Genomic DNA, 20,437 nt, shown 5'->3' with positions numbered 1-20,437 from the left:
TGAATTTGGAGATGTTGATCGTCGTGTTGATTCAGGTTGTTTCTCATGGATCGTTGAACTCATTCTATACTTTTTCTATCAATGAAAATACTTTTTGAAAAAATACATAAACTTTGCGTATTTGTGAAAAAAATTGTATACATGTCCGAGTTGTATACGTGTTAGCCACCGTGTCAGACTGGGTACGTGCTGGTTTGCTAATAAGTCCTCGAGATCCCCACGTCTCCAAACCGACTCCACAGTCCAATCCCCAATCCCTAATCCACCGCTTGCCTGCCCTCGCGGATCTCTCCGGCCGCCAACCACCGCCGCCGCCCGCCGACCGACCCAAACCCGGCGCCCCCACTCGCCGCGCGCCGCTCCCAGCCCCTCGCAAACCCACTCCCCTCCCCTCCGCACGTTCCCGGCGGCGCCGGCGGCGCGATGGGGAAGAGCGACTTCCTGACGCCCAAGGCGATCGCGAACCGGATCAAGGCCAAGGGGCTGCAGAAGCTGCGGTGGTACTGCCAGATGTGCCAGAAGCAGTGCCGCGACGAGAACGGCTTCAAGTGCCACTGCATGTCGGAGTCGCACCAGCGGCAGATGGCCATCTTCGGCCAGGCCCCCGACCGCGTCGTTGAGGGCTTCTCCGACGAGTTCCTCGAGGAGTTCCTCACCCTGCTCCGCCGCGCCCACCGCAGCTCCCGCGTCGCCGCCACCGTCATCTACAACGAGTTCATCGCCGACCGCCACCACGTGCACATGAACTCCACCCGCTGGGCCACGCTCACCGAGTTCGTCAAGTTCCTCGGCCGCGAGGGCCACGCCAAGGTCGAGGACACGCCCAAGGGCTGGTTCATCACCTACATCGACCGCGACTCGGAGCAGGCCATCAAGGCCAGGCTCAAGCGCAAGAGGGTCAAGTCCGACCTCGCCGAGGACGAGCGCCAGGAGCTCATGATTGCCCGTCAGATCGAGCGTGCACAGAAAGCCCAGGCTAATGGCGAAGAAGACGATGATGCTAATGCTGATGATGACCTCGGCAGCGAGGATGATGAGTATTCGGGATCAGACGAGGATGATCAGGAAGAACATCAGGAGGAGGGGAAAGAGGCCAATAAGCCAACTGGGAAGATTGCCATTGCGCTCCAGCGGGCTGTGCCGCCGCCTAAGATTAATCCTTTTGATGATAAGCCAAAGATGAAATTTGGCTTCGAGGAGGAAGAGGAGGAGGTGCCCAACAAGAAGGCGAAAGTTGCAGGGAAGGCAACAGACACCAGGAGGTCGGCAATTGATGATCTGATGAAGGAGGAGGAGAAGGCCAAGGAGCGGAGCAACCGGAAGGACTACTGGCTGTGCCCTGGTATCGTTGTCAAGGTGATGAGCAAGTCGCTGGCCGAGAAGGGGTACTACAAGCAGAAGGGGTTGGTGAAGAGGGTGATTGATAAGTATGTCGGGGAGATTGAGATGCTGGAGAGCAAGCATGTTCTCAGGGTCGACCAGGATGAGCTTGAGACTGTCCTCCCGCAGATTGGTGGGCTGGTGCGGATTGTTAACGGGGCTTACCGGGGCTCGAATGCAAGGCTGCTCTCAGTGGACACAGAGAGATTCTCCGCCAAACTGCAGGTTGAAAAGGGCCTCTATGATGGGAAAGTTCTCAAGGCTATTGAGTATGAGGACATTTGCAAGGTTGCTCAGTGAGATAGGATGGAGTCTCATTTCAATTCCAGAAGCAATTCCAGCGGCATTTGCAAGGTTGCTTAGTGAAATGGAGTTATGGACCCAATGTACTAGCTCTGTCTGTCTTCCTGGCAATGTATGTGCAACTATGCTTGTGCTAGAATGTTGTCTATCTAAGAAGTTTGAGGTGTCGATATTTCTAGTTCATTCTTGCTGCTGAAAGTGCACTGCAAAAAGATCATCTGATATTTGTTCGCCTTCTGCTTGGTGGCTAGAATAATATGACAATTTTGCAACACTTGCTCAACTTCTTCATATTTGTTTACAGTCAATCTTGTTACCAGTTTTTAGTTGTATAGTATTGGTAATCTGAGACATTCTGGACTGGAAATATCATTGCGGTGCTTCTTGCTTCGGACAGTTAACAATTTCTGGACTGGAAATATCATTGTGGCGCTTCTTGCTTCCGACAGTTAACAATTGTGCATCCTCTGCTTTTACCGTATGACTTCTACCTTAAGAAAGCTGAAAAAAAGGCACTCCATGTAATTGATTAAGTTTGCTGCATAGTTTTTGTGCTCTGGCTTTGTCATCTTACTATAAGTATTCCTTCAAAAAATAGTATACATGTGGAAATGCCAATCACACTGGAGAGCTCTATCATGATTGTTCAGGCAGCCCCACCTGAATTGTTTGTACCTTAAATCTCTTATACCAATTAAAGTAGTGATCTAAACACTCTTACATTTCTTTACGGAGGGAGTACCAATATACTGTTCTGTTTTCAATGGCAGTGAGACACTTTTACCTTGTCCATCTTCCCAGTCTAAAGAAACTCATCCAAGTTAACTTTGTTACCTTAATTCTGTCCACCTTAACAAATCTTCTTCAGCTTCCTTTATAACATATGGAATATAACAGGATATCCAAGAAGCTGCTTTTGACATAGATTGCTTCCATTCAATTGCTGTATGTGCTTTTTATCTGATAACTCAGTTCAATGTCCTGGGGAGTCTCCTGTGAGATTATAATGAATGTTGTATCCTCAATTTATTATGGTATTCAATCCAAAATACTTCTCATGAGTCATGAGTCATTAATATGACCCTTCGATGGTTACATTGTATCACTATCCATAAGACACTTCAATTCCTCCGAGTTTAATGTTGCAATCCATAGCTCATACTATATCATTTATCTTGTTTTCAATGGCAGTGAGACACTTTTGCCCTGTTGATCTTCCCGGCCTAAAGAAACTCATCCTAGTTAGTTCTACTCTTTAGCTTCATTTATCGCATTATTTTTTTTCTGCGTCAGCAAATAAGCATATGTGGATATTAAAGGAGATCCAAGTGGCTGCTATTGAGTATTGACATTGAAATTCTCTATGTGCTTTTATCTGATAACACAGTTGAAACTGGACACATGGCAAATCCAACACTGCCCTGAGTTGTCTCATGTGACTGCAATGAATTGTTTGCAGTCTCCTGAATGTTATGGTATTCAATCCAAGATACTTCCTCATGAATAGAGTCCTTGGATGATTATGCTGTATCACTATCTGTGAGATACTCCAGTTCCTCTGAGTCTCGTACTTCATCATTTAATTGTTAAGGTGTCAGTATAGCACTGTAGCCATGTCTTGACACATGCAAATTTTATGTTATTGGAAGGACTATAGAGTACAGACACAGCTGTCTAACCGGAACCATTATATCTTAAGCCACACAAAAATAAAAATATATATCTGCATGGATGAAGCTAAATCGGAATTTTCCTCTTTACAAAGTTCTGATGGACAGTGTATTGTCCCTATCATGGTAATCATTGTGCGTATGCTTGTTTCGGACCATAAAGTTTCCTGATTGGTTGGTTGAATAGATTTGGTAGGTCTGACTGCAGAAAGTGACCATGTATTTTAAAATTTCATTTACATATTTCGGTCCCGTCAGACAAGGTAGATAATGCAAGTCCCTTTTTATCCTCTTACTACAGTAACTATGGATTTAGCTTCAGTAAAAGCTAAATCCATAGTTACTGTAGTGAGAATATATTATGCAAGTGATTGTTATCATCTACTGTTGACATTTTATCCTATGTGTTTTCTGCTGTGACTCGGTTTCTTCCAGAATAAAGCATCTGCCATACTATAACCACTTCTGTAGGTAGAAGAATATAAATTTCCAATATTCATCTTTCAGGCTATCAGTGATTATCTCCTGAGAATATGGAAGTGATCTCCATGCATGTGCCAGTGCTACCCACGCCAACTTGCTTATCAAGGAAGTCTGTGCCGGATCTGGGTGATTTGTGTCAGCTATGTGGCCAATGGCATGTGCAGCCTGATCTCTGGTACCTTGATCTGCTCAGATGCCATGTTTTCAGTTGCCATGTGCATGACATGTTACCTTAAGAAAGAAGGGGAGCAACAGTTACTTCAGTTATGCATCTGGTGCAACAATTTCCGCGTGGCAGGGGCAGAACTTCTTTGCTTACTTTAAGATGTGACCTTGGTTCTGACAGCAATTTCCATCTCGTTTGAGATGTGTGGACAGAACGAAAGAATTGCTCAAGTTCAGATGCAGGTATTGCGGTTGATGTCCTGTGCTGCCCCTGATGACTGGAAAGGAGTTCCAACTTTGTGGTATACAGGCCAGAATAGAGAGCCATCTGATTCATATATCTCTCTAGTTAAAGGTACGTGCTGTATGTTATCTTATAAGAGTGATCTGCCTTAGTTCTTGGTTGCTTAAATGGACATCTTCTGATTGTACTGTAGTACTTCGCTGTACCGATATGCGTAATTTGGCTAACTTGTTGTCTTGCAGAGAATCCCTGTTATTAGTTTACTTCTACAAACATGATGTCATCGCTCATGTCCTCCTGGGAGCAGAAATCTCTCGAATTAGCAACAGCGTAGATTGTTCTGTTTTTGTTGCCCAAAACTCAAACTCAGAAGCCTCTCCTTTTCAGGTGAACATGGATGCAGCGGAACTTTGCCTTCAGGAGTGAACTAAACGTGGGAATTACAGAATATCGTGAAGTTTGAGCACGACATCGACACAATAACCCCCAAATCCGTGAATGATTACCAGAAGGAAAACAGAGGAGTAAACAAATCCAAATCCGTTAATATACTATATTCCGCAAGCACCTTTTTGTTTCAGAGTCAAACACTAAAACCTGCAAGAGTAGACGGGCAGTTCGCGCTGCCACCTAAAGCTAGGACTAGAGCAGTCCTTTTCCGATACATGAACTGTTATTTGGCCTTGCAGCAATGATGAGGTTGAAGCAAATCATGGTGGTGGTTGCTCAGATAAGCGGAGCAGAGCGGGCGCTGATTGCTCATCATTAGCAGGGGATGAGAGAATCTTCCATCAGTTGGATCGCACTTTGAGAGGTCAGGTTTCTGACATGATATTGAAAGAACAACCTCTTCACAAATATAGAATAAAATCCAGTGGCCGTGTCCAAAACGTCAGGAATCTTTCATCGGTTTCGCACTGAACATTCCTTGCCTTTACCTCGACCAAATTCAGTTGATCAGACGACATAACATAAGGATACCCTAGTTCCTAGTAGTTGCTGTACTTGTTTTACTTTCTTCAGCAACCTAGTAGCCAAATAATCACATGATGGTATGTTTATCTTTGTAACCTTTTTCTTTCTCCCCTTTTTAGGGCAGCATGGTGCTGAGCTTACCTTCTCCCATGCAAACACATGTCGAGCCAGTGAAGTGGAAGAAAAGTAAGTGCTTCTGGTTTCACTGCAGAAGGGAGTAGAGTCCTTCAGAGTTTGCACTACATTTGCTAACTATGGTAGTTACAGGTAATCAATCTGATGAAGATAGCAAAGAACTCCAGAAACTAGTGGTGCCGGCCCGTTGTTTCGCTTTGCATTAGTTTAGTATCATCCTAAGAGCAGAGCATATAAAACAGAGCTCCGGGGCTTAAACAAAGCCTCGTATCAAGCCATTGATTAGAACATCAGAGCTAACCCGTTGAACACGCTAACCCGCGACTCAACACTCGTCCAATCCAAGCCCCTATATATTGTCAGTCCCTTTACAACTCTTTGCACCAGGCCAAGGAGGCAGCAGCAGCAGCAGCAGCCTGAGACAAGAGACCCACCCACACCAACACCCACACCAACACGCACACACACACTGGCAATGGGGGAGCAAGGCAGGGCGAGCAACAAGATCAGGGACATCGTGAGGCTGCAGCAGCTCCTCAGGAAGTGGAAGCGGCTCGCGCTCACGCCCAAGGCCGGCAGCAGGCACGGTGGTGGCGGTGGTGCTGCCGGCGTCCCGCGGGGCTTCTTCGCGGTGTGCGTCGGGGAGGAGATGAGGAGGTTCGTGATCCCCACGGAGTACCTCGGGCACTGGGCGTTCGAGGAGCTGCTCAGGGAGGCCGAGGAGGAGTTCGGGTTCCGGCACGAGGGCGCCCTGAGGATCCCCTGCGACGTGGAGGTGTTCGAGGGCATCCTGAGGCTTGTGGGCGGGAAGAAGGAGGCCCTGTCCTACAGCTCTTCGGAGCATGGGATCTTGTGCACATGATGGTGGTGGCCACTTGTTTTCCGTTGTCCATTTGTTCCCATTCTTGGTTCTTGGTTCTTCTGAGGGGAAGAGGAGAAAGAGTTCGTCGGCTATGAGCTTTACTTGTCCATTATTTGTTCCATTCTTGGTTCTCGATTCTTCGAAGGAGAAGAGGAGGAAGAGTTCATCGTCTACGAGCTTCGATGAGCTTCGGCGGTTTGTATAAGAGGGCGTAATGAAGGAGCCGCATTCTTTTTGAGTAAAAATTGAAGGATTCGAAATGAGTATCTTATCTTAGGTAAAAACTCCTTCATAAATAATAATTCACTTATTCTTTGTTCTCCAGTTCCGTATGTAAGGAATAGTTTGACCTCTGTAATCTGTCCACACTCCGGTTGCTTTCTTGCTCAACACTTGCAATAATGAGATGTCTTTTGTTGTTGTTGCGAATATGCAATAATGAGATGTCAACTCCATGTGTCTCAGTTGATGTTCAAACTTGTGTTCGCATGTGCCATGTAGCCAGTATCCAATAGTTCTGTCCTGATTTACTTGTGAAGCAGCTAGTATTCAACACTACTAAATCAGAAACAGTTCAAGTGAAGTCAATGGTTTAACCTATCACAGTCTGCACAGATGCCTTGTTAAACTGCTTGCTGGCTCCCTCGAGACATTTTGGATGCTCTAAACTAGCACCTCTCTTGTTGTCCAATTGGTTCTTCACACATGTGCTCTGTTGATGTACCACAGAAAGAATATTGCAGCGTTGTCCACTGTCTTGCAACTTGTTTTTGAGACTTGAAATGTTGAGAGCTCCAGGAAAAGGAGGGAAGACGGGCGTACAGTTTACACATGGGAAGAGAATACATAGCACAGTACATGGTAAAATTATTCAGTATGTTAGCTGCTTGTTCTCTTGGCTCCTCTTATGGACCGCTGCCCTTCCATATTGAGTGAACTCTTGGGTGCGTCTTCAGTTCAGTCGCCACGTGCTCCTTGGGATAGCATGTGCTTTGCCGGTGGCAAGGACGGTGCACGCCCGTGGACAATGTGCTTTGCGGGAACCAAAGTTGAGCCCCAAAATGCATAATCTTGGCCAAGTTGGCACGGAGGGGAAGGGATGGCTTCACGACCCTCCTTGGTGTGGACTCTGCCCTCGGTGCTCCTGAGATGGCGTCTCTCTCAGCATCTGTCTGAAGTGTTTCCCCACGTCGTGGTTTGGAACCTTCTTCCATGATTTGATGAGGGCGTCATGTGATCCGTCTCCCTCGGCGGAAGATTGGAGGCCATGCACCCCCCCGGCGTCTCCTTCCCACGTAAGTAGGCGAACTTGAAGCGGGCAAGTATTGTACAGACTTCCTTCCTCATTCTGTTCGCACTAGTTTGATTTCTTGCTCAGCACTTGTAATAATGAGATGTCGACTCCAAGTGTCTGAGTTGATCTTCAAACTTTGGTTCCTACCATGTAGACAGTACCCAATGTTTCTGTCTTATTTTGCTTACCCAAATGATAACGCCCACACGTGTGACATGCTTGCACATCGCCCACACGTCTTGATCCATGTTGATTCTGTTTTTCATGAATCCTTAAGGATCTGTTAGAATCTGAGTGCCACGTCGGCATCATCACGTGTGTGGGCGTTGGATAGTTCGCTCACATGCCCCGCAACACGCGGTTTGCTAGCTGCTTTATGTGGGCGAACTAGTTTCTGCCCACACAGCCACCATCTATTTCACGCGCGTATGGGCGAACTGCTTTTCGCCCACATGACACTCGTATGTTATTGGATGTCAACTGCAGTTGCGCGTACATGACAACTAGGTAAACACACACGGCAACTATAATTCGTTGCTAGACGGCAACTGCAGTTGCACGTACGTGGCAACCAGATAAACACACATGACAACTATGATTAACCATACATGACAACTATGGTTGCACCACACATGGCAACTAGGTAAACACACATGACAGCTATTGTTTGATCATCAGTGGCAAGTAGTTAATCACACACGGCACCTATGGTTTGATTACACGCATCAACTACCATAAATTAGACATGGCAACTATAGTTAATCAAAACAGAGAAAGTTGCCATGCTTTTACAACTACATTTGTCATCCCAGATAACTACATCTGTCATCCCGGATGACAACTAAATCGTCATCCCGCGGGTACCTAACGTAACTGCGTCAGGACGTGCGGGCGGATTTGCTTTGTGCCACACGCGCGAGATGGGGATGAGTAGTACTTATTGAGCGTGTAGCACGAAATAACCGCGCCCACATGTGTGGGCAATTCTAATGTTCGCCCACACACAACCCATGTGAGTTGTCTCCTGCTCACGCGACACATGATGTGTGGACGGATGGTCTAGTATGCCACACGTGTGGGCGTTATCAGAACCCTTTGCTTAGACAACCATTCAATGAATCTGCAACCGTCAAGGGAAGTGGATGCTTTAACTTGGTAAGTCCAGATATCTTGTTAAGCTGCTTCCTGACACATGGACGCCCTTGAACTGTCGTATAAGATGAGCTTCTGCGAGCTGCATTCTTTTTGAGTAAAAATGAAGGATTCAAAACAAGTGTGTTAGGCACACAAAAATACCTGCATAAATAATAATTCACTTATTCTTTGTTCTCCTATTCCATATGACCTCTGCAATCTGTCTACACTTTGGTTGCTTTCTTGCTCAACACTTGCAATAATGAGATGTCAACTCCATGTGTCTCAGTTGATCTTCAGACTTGCAGTCAGTACCCAATAGTTCTGTCCTGATTTACTTAAGCAGCAAGTAATACTAAATCAGAAACAGCTCGAGTGAATTCAATGCTTTAACCTGGCACAGTTGCCTTGTTAAACCGCTTGCTGACACATGGACTCTCCCTTGAGATATCTGGATGCGCTAAACTAGCACCTCTCTTGTTGTCCAATTGGTTCTCGGGAAATTTATAGCTCGGATGTCACTGGCAGTTTTCGAAGGAAGACGCCGTACAGTTTTACACATATCAATAGCGCCAGTTTAAGGAAAATACTTGCATGGTAAAATCATTCAGTATGTTATCTGTTTGCCCTCTTGGGAATTTCTCTCGTTCGGTGACCCTACCGCGGCCGTCACCGCTCTTCCGTCCTCGGCAGTGCATTCTTCGGTAATACATCCTCGGTGGCGGAGCACGGTCCTTTGGAGCATGTGCTGTGCCGGTGGCAAGGACGGTGCACTCACGCACGCGGACAATGTGCCTTGCGGAAACCAAGTTGCGCCCCGAAATGCATAATCTTGGCCTGCCTGGCTGACCCGTTGGCACGGAGGGGATGGCTTCACGACTCTTCCTTGGTGTGGACTCTGCCCTCCGGTGCTCCTGAGATGGAGTCTCAGGGTCTGTCTCAAGTGTCTCCCCTCCTCGTGGTTTGGAAGGAACCTTCTCCATGATTGGCTGAGGGTTAGCCTCTCCTTCGCACGCAACCAGGCGGTCTCGAAGCAAGGAGGTATTGTACATGCTGCCTGCCTCGGCCTTTTTTTTTCACGAACACGCATTGATGCGTATCATTCTATTGATAGAGAGAAGAGAGAACGAGGGTTTGCCGACCTTGACCGCGTACTCAAGATGGCGCGGGCAAGGTAGGCAGTGAGTGAGCAGGGGGGAGGATGCTCAGTACAGAGGTTCAAGTTACAGGTAAAATCTAAAATGTTTGTACGCACTGCCTGCCTCAGCCTGACACCAGAAAACTGAGATGACGTCCCAACTATATCTGCCTGCAGTCTCTCTTCTCGTCGTGGTATGGAACCTTCTCAATGGCTGGCTGAGGGCGACATGTGATCCATCTCCCTCGGCGTTTGCCTCGACTGAGGGATGGTAGTGGTGGGAAAGCACTCCCATCCCTGGCATCTCCTCAGGCCGGCGGGGAGGCGGTCTCCGGGCGAGCAGGTATTCTACTTCATTTGGAAGAAGCAAAGCAGTACTGTAGTATGCAATTTTTAAAGGTACTAGATCATTGATGGCGCGCGTTGCTGCACCCATTCATCTTGAATTTATGATAAATAGACACAAATGAGTTATTTCATGAAAGATTTTCATTTTCTTTTAAAACAAGACACCCAATACAGTAGTAAATAATATTGTATTATATCCGTTCGGAGCAGGGAGTACTAAGTTGGAACGAAGCAACAAATATTTCACTCAGTGAAACAGTGGCAGCAATAACCTTAAACATTGACCCGCAGCTGGCACACTTGCATTTTTGTATCCAATCATAGGGACAGAAAAAATACAAATGCAATAGTTACTACGAGGATGCAAGTAAAATCTTCATATTATGTTGACGCTGCATACATGGTGCATCCCTCTGAAAAACAGGTCCTCTGCTGCACACTCCCTTGAAATGATTAGAACATGTTTTTATCACAAACACAGTAAAAAACAAAATTCTTTACTATTGAGATCTCAAGCTTTCTTTGGCCGTTCCTGCAAGTCTTACAAGCTCTCCCCAGACTACACACGAGCAGGAAAGAGGTCAAACATGCTTCTGGAAACAAGATGCATTTATACTCAACAATCGTACCAAGTAACAACAAAATAAGAATGTCGGAAGTTGATATTATCTCGACCTTCTTCAACTGCACAATCTATACCTATGGGCACAAGTACCAGCAGATTCCATGGAATTCCTTCGTTAGCTCGGTAACAATCGAGGTAAAAATCCAGGCAACAACCCAAAAGAAACATGAATACACCACGGCATTTGACACAGATGGGAAACAAGATGAACCATCATCATATACCTACAACTAAGCTATGAACAGACAAGGGTACTGTACTACATTCACCTGATTAGCTGGACAAATTCGACATTCATTTTGCAGCACTATATCTTGCAGGATGTTGGCCCCTCCTGACCAATTAACCCATGTGATGGTCATATTAAAACCGTATGAGATCGTGGTGCGTATCCCGTCCCCCGCGTCGCCCTCCCTGGCGGCGACGGGGGAACCCAGGCCCGGCGGCCTACAACCTTCCCACCTCTCTCCCCACCTCGCCGCCACTGGAGGAACGGCCGGCGAAGCCGGCGCCGGCTCCCGGGATGGTGGCGGCGGGGCGACTTGGCGGGATCCAGCACTCCCCCCAATCTGACCATCCCTTTCGATGGTGAGGGTCCGGATCTGAGGCGGCGGCCTCCCTGGTGCGGACGGCGCTTCTCCGGCGGCGGGGAGTGCTCGTCGGTGAGGTAGGCCGGTTCCCCTCGGCTGCGCGGGCAGCGAGATCCCGGTGGGCACAGGTCATGGCGCGGGGAGGCCCCGGGCTCCCCTCGTCAGATCGGATGCGATCCTGGTCCGCTCGTGATGCATGACCTTCGACCGTCCTGGATCTCCGGCGTACACGCGCCTGTTGATGATGTGGCTGGTTCGGAGGTGGCGGCAGGGTGCTTGGCCGGGGGAAACCCTTGGCCGCCGGTGGCGGTCACGGCGTCGATGGCGTCCCGGACGCCATTCCCTCCTTGGTGGCGGCGCCGAGGCTAAACCTCCCCTGCCTCTCCCCTTCCCCTGCGCCCGAGTGAAAACCCTAGCCCCGGTGGCTAAGCGGCGGCGGCGCCACAGCGTCGTCACCTTCTTGAAGGCGCCGACTTGGGCATGGGGATGCTGGGTGTGCATGGCGTGCTTGTCTGGTTCCTGGTGGCGGCCCGCCTGATCTACTGCGTCGCAACTCCGGGCAGTGTCTCGGGGCTGCGGTGCTTCTCTTCCGGCCGTGTCTCCGATGGGGACCTCGCCCTTCCTCACCCTGTACATGCCGTGGTGGAGCGGTACTTCATCTCACTCATTGATGGCGGCGAAGATCGGTGGCATGGCGCTGCGGAGGCTCGCCGCCCGATGCGCGGAGATGGACTCGCGCAGGAGGAGGTTGCTGTCTGGCGTCATGGTGACGTCGATGGTAGAGTGGCCAGACAAGGTAGAAGCCTCAATATGATCTGAAGACGGACATGTGGAAGATGGCGGCGACGACACACGAGTGCGTCTGACCGGATTGTGCCCCAGACCCGGTATGTGGCTCGGCTGGGGCTTCTGAATATGTTTCGGTTTCCGGCTTTTGATGTTAGGCTTAGGTGAGTGGTTTGGGTAGTGGCCCAGCTAGCACCCCTTCATCATTTTGGATAGGAGTAGCGGCATGTGTTGCCAAGATGATGGATTCAGACTCATTGTTGTAATACTTTGTAAGGTCCTGAGAATAATCAATAAAGTGGCCGTATGCATCTTCCAGATGCAGAGGCCGGGGGTCATCCTCCTTTTCTAAAAAAAATATTAAAACCATCTACAAGGGAAATCAAGGTGGCAAATGCGAACACTGGAATCTGCAGCAACATTGCCATAGGCCAATATGTTTACGCTATTTGTCCAAGTAATAAATTATATGAGTCTAGATAAACAAATTTATGTTGTACTTTCAGGAACCATAGTTACATGGCAAATTTCATGTAGGAAGAGCCAAAGATCTCATAAAGTACTTTGTGTTCTTGTTCTAGAGGAAAGGAAAGCAATGATAGAATGCTATGAAACAGAGACTTCCTATAGTTCCACAAAAGAAAAGACTTGCTACAGTCAACTGGATAAGTATGTAGTAACCAAAGGTTGGCCAATATCAAAATGCAAGTTAAGTATTTATGCACAAAGAGGGAAATCACACACACTATCAATTCTATTATTGATGGTAACGAATATTGAGCAGTATATATAGCACAAAGAGGGAATATGTTTTGATTTTTCTAAAACCAAAGAGCAATATATAATCGATCAATGATTTACTTGGGGACTACAGAAATTTCCAACTTCTTTGCGCTGTAAATGGGAGAAAGAAAAAAGACGTTAATACATACATCTAAAAACAATGGTGGTATGAAAGATCAAAAACTGCGGTTTACATAAATGCTGCAAACTTCAGTAAATATTCATTTGGCTCGATTTTTGTAAATATTCATTCTCGTGATGCTGCTATGTGGCTTTATTTATAAAGTCAGGCTCTGGCCTTTTTTCTAAAAAAAAGCGGCTCACCTTCAGTCAAACTATGAGCCTCGCCCTCGAGAACATCCACGATAGAGGGTTGGCATTCGTTGCAAATCGATAGGAGGAGTAGAGTACTACCTTCCTCCTGGTGTATTAGCCCTCTTGCATTTCAGGTCAAATTTTAACCTTTAATTTAACTATCAAAAAATAAGTTACATACCAAAAATAAAGTTATTACAGAGATAATATCATCGCAAGTCATAGAACTTGTGCTAGACATTTAGTTTGGTGCTGGCATTTTAAGAATACGGATTTGTAGTCATCTTGTTTTTTAACACATTGCATACGCAAGCGCTTATACATATTGTAGTCATTTAACTTGACATCACGTATAAATACAGTCACAAAGTGCATATGGCCCCACTGTCAGGCAGTGATAGAGGAGGGCGACATATTTGTGAAGAAAACCCCTTGTCTTTATTTATTTGCGGAAAAGGCCCTCCCGAGGGGCATTGTGGCTTGGGAAAATAGAAACTAAAAAAGGCAACGCGGTGATTCGTACCGATGCCTCAGGGGCAAAGTAAATCACACATGGCCTAAGAGCATCTCTAGCAGACCCCGCATAAGCGGTCAAACCCGCAAAAAATTTGTGTTTTACAGTTTTGGGCGAAAAAAGTGTTCAGAACAGAAACCGTAAAAGTAGTCCAACCCGTAAATTTTTTAAGAGCCACCACAAATGCACACCCGAAACCCGTATCTTTGAGGGCTCATTCGGTTTGGAGGAAATCAAAACGTAGGAATTAGGAGTAGTATAGGAATATGATAGGATGGCACTTGCCATCCTAAGGAATTGACTTGCCTCGTTCCTACGCGTAAAATGAGCTTTGAGTGGATGTGTAGTTTCCTCCAAAAACACAGAAAATGAGTAGTATTCCTACGAAATTCCTGCATGCATTTCCTACAAACCGAATGCATACATAGGAAATTTTCCTCCGGAATCCTTATTCCTATGTTTTTCCTATGAAAATCCTCCAAACCGAATGAGGCCTGAAGGTTGGAAGGCCGAATATAGGGGGGCCCGTATACCGGTCAAGCCTCGTCAGAGCAAACACGCCGCCGCGGAGTTTGCCGGAATCCGCCCTGAACTTGCTGGAATTCATCACCGCACATCGGAAAAGGCCGCTAGACGCCGCAATCGATCGCTGCCGGTTCGAATTGGACGAGCTCGACATCGTCGTGGCCTCCCATTACCTCAGCCTGGCCGCCGGAATCCTCCCAACGCGGCAGGCAAAGGGGCACGACTCGCCTGGCAATAGAGCAAGACGCGGACGACGAAGGCGACGGGGCGTGGCTGGCAAGGCTGGGCGCGGACAACGGAGGCGACGGGGCGTGGCCGGCGAGGCTGGGCGCGACCGGCGCGGTGATGGGGCGCGACCGGCAGGGACGGGGCGCGACCGATGGGCGATGGCACGCGGCCGGCGTGGCCGGCACGGCCAGCTGGAGGAAGGGGCGGCAACGGTCGGACTGAAGGAAGGAGCTCTTTATGTCAGTTTTACAGTATCTGTTCGGCGGCGCTAGTTTTCGACCCGCATACGCGATCTTCGTGAAACTGCAAAGGTGTTTTGTGGGTCAAGTTTTTGTGGGGTCTGCTAGAGTTGCTCTTAACCACTCGGCCATGAACTAATAACTGCTGCAATATCATACAAAATATTTTTATAATGTGATGTTCGAGTGAACATCAGCCAAACCAAGGAATAAATGGAAACTGAAAAATTCACCAGCCGTCCATGATCGATAGTATAACCTCAGTAATAAAAATAACGTTTAAATATTCACGTGTTATAAGTATTGTACATACAAACGAAATAACTTACTTAAAAATTGTTCATGTATTATTTTCGAAATATTCATATTTTTAAAATGACTTTATAAATTATAATTTTTTATAATTTAAGTTATAAAATATTTTTAAAGTTACAATTCAGAAATGTTAATTTAATTATATGAACATTTCAATAATTATATGCACATTTGTATAATTTTTAAAGTTTAAATTGTTGAAATGAATATTAAATTGTGTCTAATATTTAAATCGTATAATTTTTTGACTATCAGTAAGAATTATACATACGTGAATATTCATAATATTTATTAAATGTGTGTACTCATCATTTAATATAATTGAAAGATAATCCGCGGGTGTATTAATTTCCTTGGGTTCATTAAAAATATTTATTTAATAAGTATTTTCAATTTCCGTATTAACTATTTTTTATATAGTACATAGGTTCATATTGAAAAGTTTTATTTACTAATCATCGTTTGTATGTATTATATTTTATAACACACAAATGTTTGAAAATTATTTTATTACTTATGGTTTACAAATATTTAAAATTATCTTAAAATTTTTATTTATATGTTTTTAATACTTATGTTTTACTAAATATATTTTATATATTACACAGGTTCATATTGAAATGTTTTTATTTACTAATCATTGTTTGTATGTACAATATATTTTAACTCACAAATATTTGAACATAACTTTCTTACTAGCAGAAATATATTAAAACTAAAGTGCATGCAAAATGGGCGGCAGTCTTTGCAGCCCATTTAAGCTTCACATGCGCTGCCGTCCAATATGTAGTTTCACATGTATAGATGTTTTATCGATTAATGACATTCTGAACCTAACTGGTAGTGGTTCACATGCGTCTCTTTTGGAATTCCTTTGGTGTTGCGTTTAAAGGAAGCAACACATGTATATCTTGGTCAAGCTTTGTGCTTTCATAATTTGAATTTTTAGCAAAGGGTCTCGAAGGACCTAGAGCGGCTTCTTTAAGGACCCCAATAGAATGAAAAATTACATCTTGGTGCAAGAACTTTACACAAAAGACTGTAATGTGACCCTTCCTTGTTGAGCCTTCATAAGCAGGCCGGTCATTATTTGTCGGGTTCAGCAATGGCGAAATTGTGTCGTTACCTTGTTGGAGGCGTCATCTTCTTGCTGTTGTGTATCTTCAGGGGCCAGTCTTGGCAACCAGGATGAAAATCCTTGTCCATGCTGTCACCAGGCAGACATGGCCAATGGTGTTTGATTTCATATATATATCTTGTAATGGTTTTGCAGTGGTTGCCTTCATCTTGTACTCTGCTTAATAATTACTGTAATAAAATTGATATGTTCATTGCAATGATGCAGAAGCAGCCTCCTTTTTTTTTAAAAAGAAACACCATTGTTGGGGATAAGATCAAGGATCCCGTAATTGCCGTAACAGCACCGTCAACACTTGCCGAAGGTAGAAGTTGTGAAAGCCGAGCCAAAGCCAAGCTACCTCCCTCCATGGGTAGACACATGGAGGAATAACTGGAGCCGCTGCTCACCTAACGTCGGGGCCCTGAGAGGTCACCCTTGACCCAGAATAGTCAAGGGCGGTGCAACCAAGACGAGCAACAACCACTGCAACCCGAAGTTGCCAATGAGTATAGTAGCTCCACCATTCTCTGGGCGGTAGTTGTCATTTAGTGGTCCGAGTACCTTGATGTAATTCTCATTATGTTTGAGGTGCTATGTGTTTATCATAAACCTTTATAATAGATTCGACCCTTTTCGCCAAAAAAAACCTGTTGGTAATTTCTCAGGTAAGAGCAACTGCACTTGCTCCCGCACCTTCGTCAGAGACCCAGACTCCGCGAGCCACAACCAAAAGACCAAATTCTAGCCCAGATCTGATGTCTTTTCCTTTTTTTGCAAGAAAACTTTCGATCTATTCATCAACTGTCATGGTAGTACGAAGAACACTAGAAGTAAAATTTACATCCAGGTCCATAGACCACCTAGCGATGACTACAAGCACTGGAGCGAGCCGAAGGCACGCCGCCATCATCGCCCCTCCTTCGTCGGAGCCGGGTGGCAAACATTGTTGTAGTAGACAGTCACGAAATCACCGTGCTAAGTCCCAATAGGACCAGCGCAACAGAACAACAACCTTCGCCGATGAAGAGAAGCGTAGATTGGAAGGATCCAACCTGCAAACAGACAGACGTGGACAAACGAAGACCGGATCTAGGCGGATCCACCGAAGACAAGCGCCGACCGAATCCCACGAGATCCACCGGGGACACACCTCCACATGCCCTCCGGCGACGCTTGAAGCATCACCAGGATGGGGGCTAGGCGGGGAGAACCTTATTCCATCTTCAAGAAGCCGGCACCGCCTCATCTTCTTGAGCATGGCACAAACCATAACAAAACCCAGAAAGGCACCTAAAAACGGAGCCCTCCCACCGGCAACGGCCGGGATCCACCGCGTCTCCATGGTCCAAGGACCACATGCGACGAGGCGAACCGTCAGCGGCGTCGGTGAGAGATAGGGAAACCCTAGATGAGAGTTCACACAAATATTGTCGACAACCCGGGATATTCTCGCTAGTGACGTCTTTTCCTTGTCTGCCAGCATGATGGCAAATAGAAAGAGACGGGTCTACAACCTTGGCTTGATCCGCCACAACCCCGAGCTTATTGCAAGAGCTTCGCCTAGATCCTACACCCACAGTCGTCACTATGAAAGAACGTCAAGAATAGGAGAAAGTCACATTCACGCACCGTTGACTGCGGTGGAGTGAAGCTCCTAAATGGCATACTACCAGGTACCCTAATAACAAACAAAACCCTAGACCTAGTATGTACAAGGATGAGTCAGCCTCCTAACCTACCCTACTTGCTGATCGTCGGATGCGAGGAAGAAGAGCCACGAGCTCCGAGTCAACTCTCCTTAGGGGAGGGAGAAACTGGAAGGGGGGGGGTGGTTATGGTTACTTTTTGGCAACTGCATGTTACATGCCTTCATAATTAGATGATACCTGGCACGTTGTTACGGGAATATTTTGCAATATACTTGCATGGAACATGGATATTTAACGTACTAACATGAGAACTAAAAAACCACATATAATTTATTGTGTTTGATCTTCGTATAGTTGTAAAATATAAATATTTATTAAATATAAATAGCGGAATGAAAAGAAATTCTCGTGCACGCTCGTAAGTTGAGGTGTTTTTTTTTCATGCATGATTCGATGTTGAGGTTGGTCTTTTTTTCCATGCATGTAGCATGCTGATGTGGTATGCTTGCATGTTGAGATAAATAAATTAGTAGAGGCTAGCTATTTAGATATAGAACATAGAACATATATTTTAGTGATATTTGCTTGTATGGTACATGGATATTTTGAGTAATACTATGAGAAGTAAAACTAAAACTACATATGATTCATTATGTTTGATCATTGTATAGTTGTAAAATATTTATTAAATATAAATAGCATAACAGAATGTAAATTCTCATGCACATGTTTGCAGAGTGAGGTGAACTTTTTCCCGCATGATTGGATGTTGAGGTGAGTTTTTTACCATGCAAGTCGCATGCTGATGTGGCATGCATGCATATTGAGATAAATAGGTTAGTGTGGGGCTAGCTATTCATATACACAAGATTAGAAGGTAGTGTTTCTCCTAGTTTTTTGAGGAAAAAAACAGTAAAAGGAGGAGAAGTTCCTCTCTCCCAGGAATTATGGGGTTAATTGTGCCACCTGTTTCGGTTGTCCCAGCTGCAAGTATCTTCCTAGATATCAATAGAACATGCTAGGTGCATGTTATAGCAATTTTGAGGAACATTCTAAACAGATAACCAGAATATATGTGAGTGCAGCTTCTCCAGCTTGCAGAATGCTAGCAGGAGATTCCATTTGGATACAGGCTGTTCATATTTGAGTAGACATAAAAGGACACCTTTTTAATTGTAAAGAAAAATAAAAACACAATTTCTGGAGAACAATATCTGGCTCAAATCTTCTGATCAGCTGGAGGAACATGAGGATGCATGCATGTATCATGGAAATCAAAATCATCTTTCAATTGTCAGTTTCAGAGCCCTTACAAGATCGATGTTGCTCGAAAACAAAAAAGAAGGGCCCCTTTACAAGATCATCGTTATTCCAGAGTCCAGACACGAGTGAGAGATTATCTATCTACTAGCAAACCAATGGTGATTCGGAAATCGGACGGATCATCGGCGACGGCCATGCTCGCGCTACGCAAAGACACGGCGTCCATCCACATGACCGGGACAAAAAACTCTTCTTCTACGTCGCCATGCATGAGCATGATCAATCACCATGGTGTGGCGTTGCTCCTGCTCTTCCTGCCGGCGGCGCTCCGCCGGCGCTGGCGCGACTCGGCCGTGGCCTCGAGTGCGGCGACGATGGCGACGAAGTCCTCCTCGCGGCAGGGGATGCGGAGCCCGCCGGCCTGGCCGAAGCCGAACTCCTCGGCCGCCAGCTCCATGAGCGCCCGGAACGCCGGCTGGTGGAGGTAGCTCATCGGCACCACGAACCGCCGCGCCTCCGCGCCCACGTACACCGCGAAGTACCCCTTGGGCACCGCCGCCGCCTCGCCGCTGCCTCCGTCGACGAGCAGCCCCGCCCGCAGGCTCTGGTCCCTCTCTACCGCCGCCGACTTCCTCGGCGCCCAGAAGTACCCCATCATCATCTCGGCGACCGGCGGTGGTGTGGCGCCAAAGAAACGGTGAAGAGTGGCTGGTTGGTCGACCTTGCGATGATCGGCTCCAAGAAGTACGGGAGAGCACGGGCTGCGGCGGCGGAGGTTAAGAGGAGGAGGAGGAGGAAGGGTGAGGGATCAAAGCATGTGAGGTCTGGGTGTTCTTGCGAGGGCGGGCGTATATTATGGGCGGGGTGGGGTGGGGTGGTTGGGGTTGGAGACAACGGGCGGCTCTTGTTCTTGGAGCCTCCTGCCTCTGGCATAGCTGGAGCAGCCTTGCAGCAAGGCTCATATCTTATTCTACTCTTGGAGAATATGTTATAAACAACACACATGGAATATATTATTATGGAGAATATCTTATTATTGTGCACATATCAGCTATTATTTCTCTTCTTTACCCAAAAAGCTACTGTATTATTTCTCTTGGACGGGTATGCTTTCTTGATTATTGCTCAAATGTTCAGCTGGCTGTCATTGGCAGTGTAATGAAAGCGTATGTGGAGTGGGTCAATGGAATGGCGTGTGTTCATATGTGCTTTTCTTCAATGGTTTTGGTTAGGGACTTGGATCCATGTAGGGGACGGTGATATGGTTACACGTCTTATCTTCATTTATTTGTTATATGGATGAACGAGTCAATTAGCTGTATAGCTGTACCAGTGTACTAGCTGTTCTTCCACC

At 46.2% G+C, this 20,437-nt stretch overlaps 3 protein-coding genes across 3 annotated transcripts; 2 read left to right on the top strand and 1 right to left on the bottom strand.

Annotated features, from left to right (window-relative positions):
• The first annotated feature begins 222 nt into the window (after window positions 1–222).
• LOC125514075 (KIN17-like protein) lies at window positions 223–1,957 on the top strand. The gene has a single exon (XM_048679326.1). It carries the CDS (start codon window positions 424–426, stop codon window positions 1,678–1,680), a length of 1,257 nt encoding a protein of 418 aa, XP_048535283.1. The 5' UTR covers window positions 223–423; the 3' UTR covers window positions 1,681–1,957.
• A 1,815-nt stretch (window positions 1,958–3,772) lies between these two features.
• On the top strand, window positions 3,773–6,646 carry LOC125514077 (indole-3-acetic acid-induced protein ARG7-like). Its single transcript, XM_048679327.1, has 3 exons — window positions 3,773–4,356; window positions 4,633–5,059; window positions 5,340–6,646. The coding sequence occupies exon 3, from the start codon at window positions 5,831–5,833 to the stop codon at window positions 6,215–6,217; it is 387 nt and encodes a 128-aa protein (XP_048535284.1). The 5' UTR covers window positions 3,773–4,356; window positions 4,633–5,059; window positions 5,340–5,830; the 3' UTR covers window positions 6,218–6,646.
• Window positions 6,647–19,083: 12,437 nt separating this feature from the next.
• LOC125515191 (auxin-induced protein 15A-like) lies at window positions 19,084–19,954 on the bottom strand. Its single transcript, XM_048680628.1, has one exon. It carries the CDS (start codon window positions 19,742–19,744, stop codon window positions 19,367–19,369), a length of 378 nt encoding a protein of 125 aa, XP_048536585.1. The 5' UTR covers window positions 19,745–19,954; the 3' UTR covers window positions 19,084–19,366.
• Between the last annotated feature and the right edge of the window lie 483 nt (window positions 19,955–20,437).

The sequence above is a fragment of the Triticum urartu genome, chromosome 6 (assembly GCF_003073215.2).
Source record: "Triticum urartu cultivar G1812 chromosome 6, Tu2.1, whole genome shotgun sequence".
NCBI classification, from domain to species: domain Eukaryota; kingdom Viridiplantae; phylum Streptophyta; class Magnoliopsida; order Poales; family Poaceae; genus Triticum; species Triticum urartu.
The sequence above is the reverse complement of the archived record's forward strand: the minus strand, read 5'-3'. Positions and strand labels throughout refer to the sequence as shown.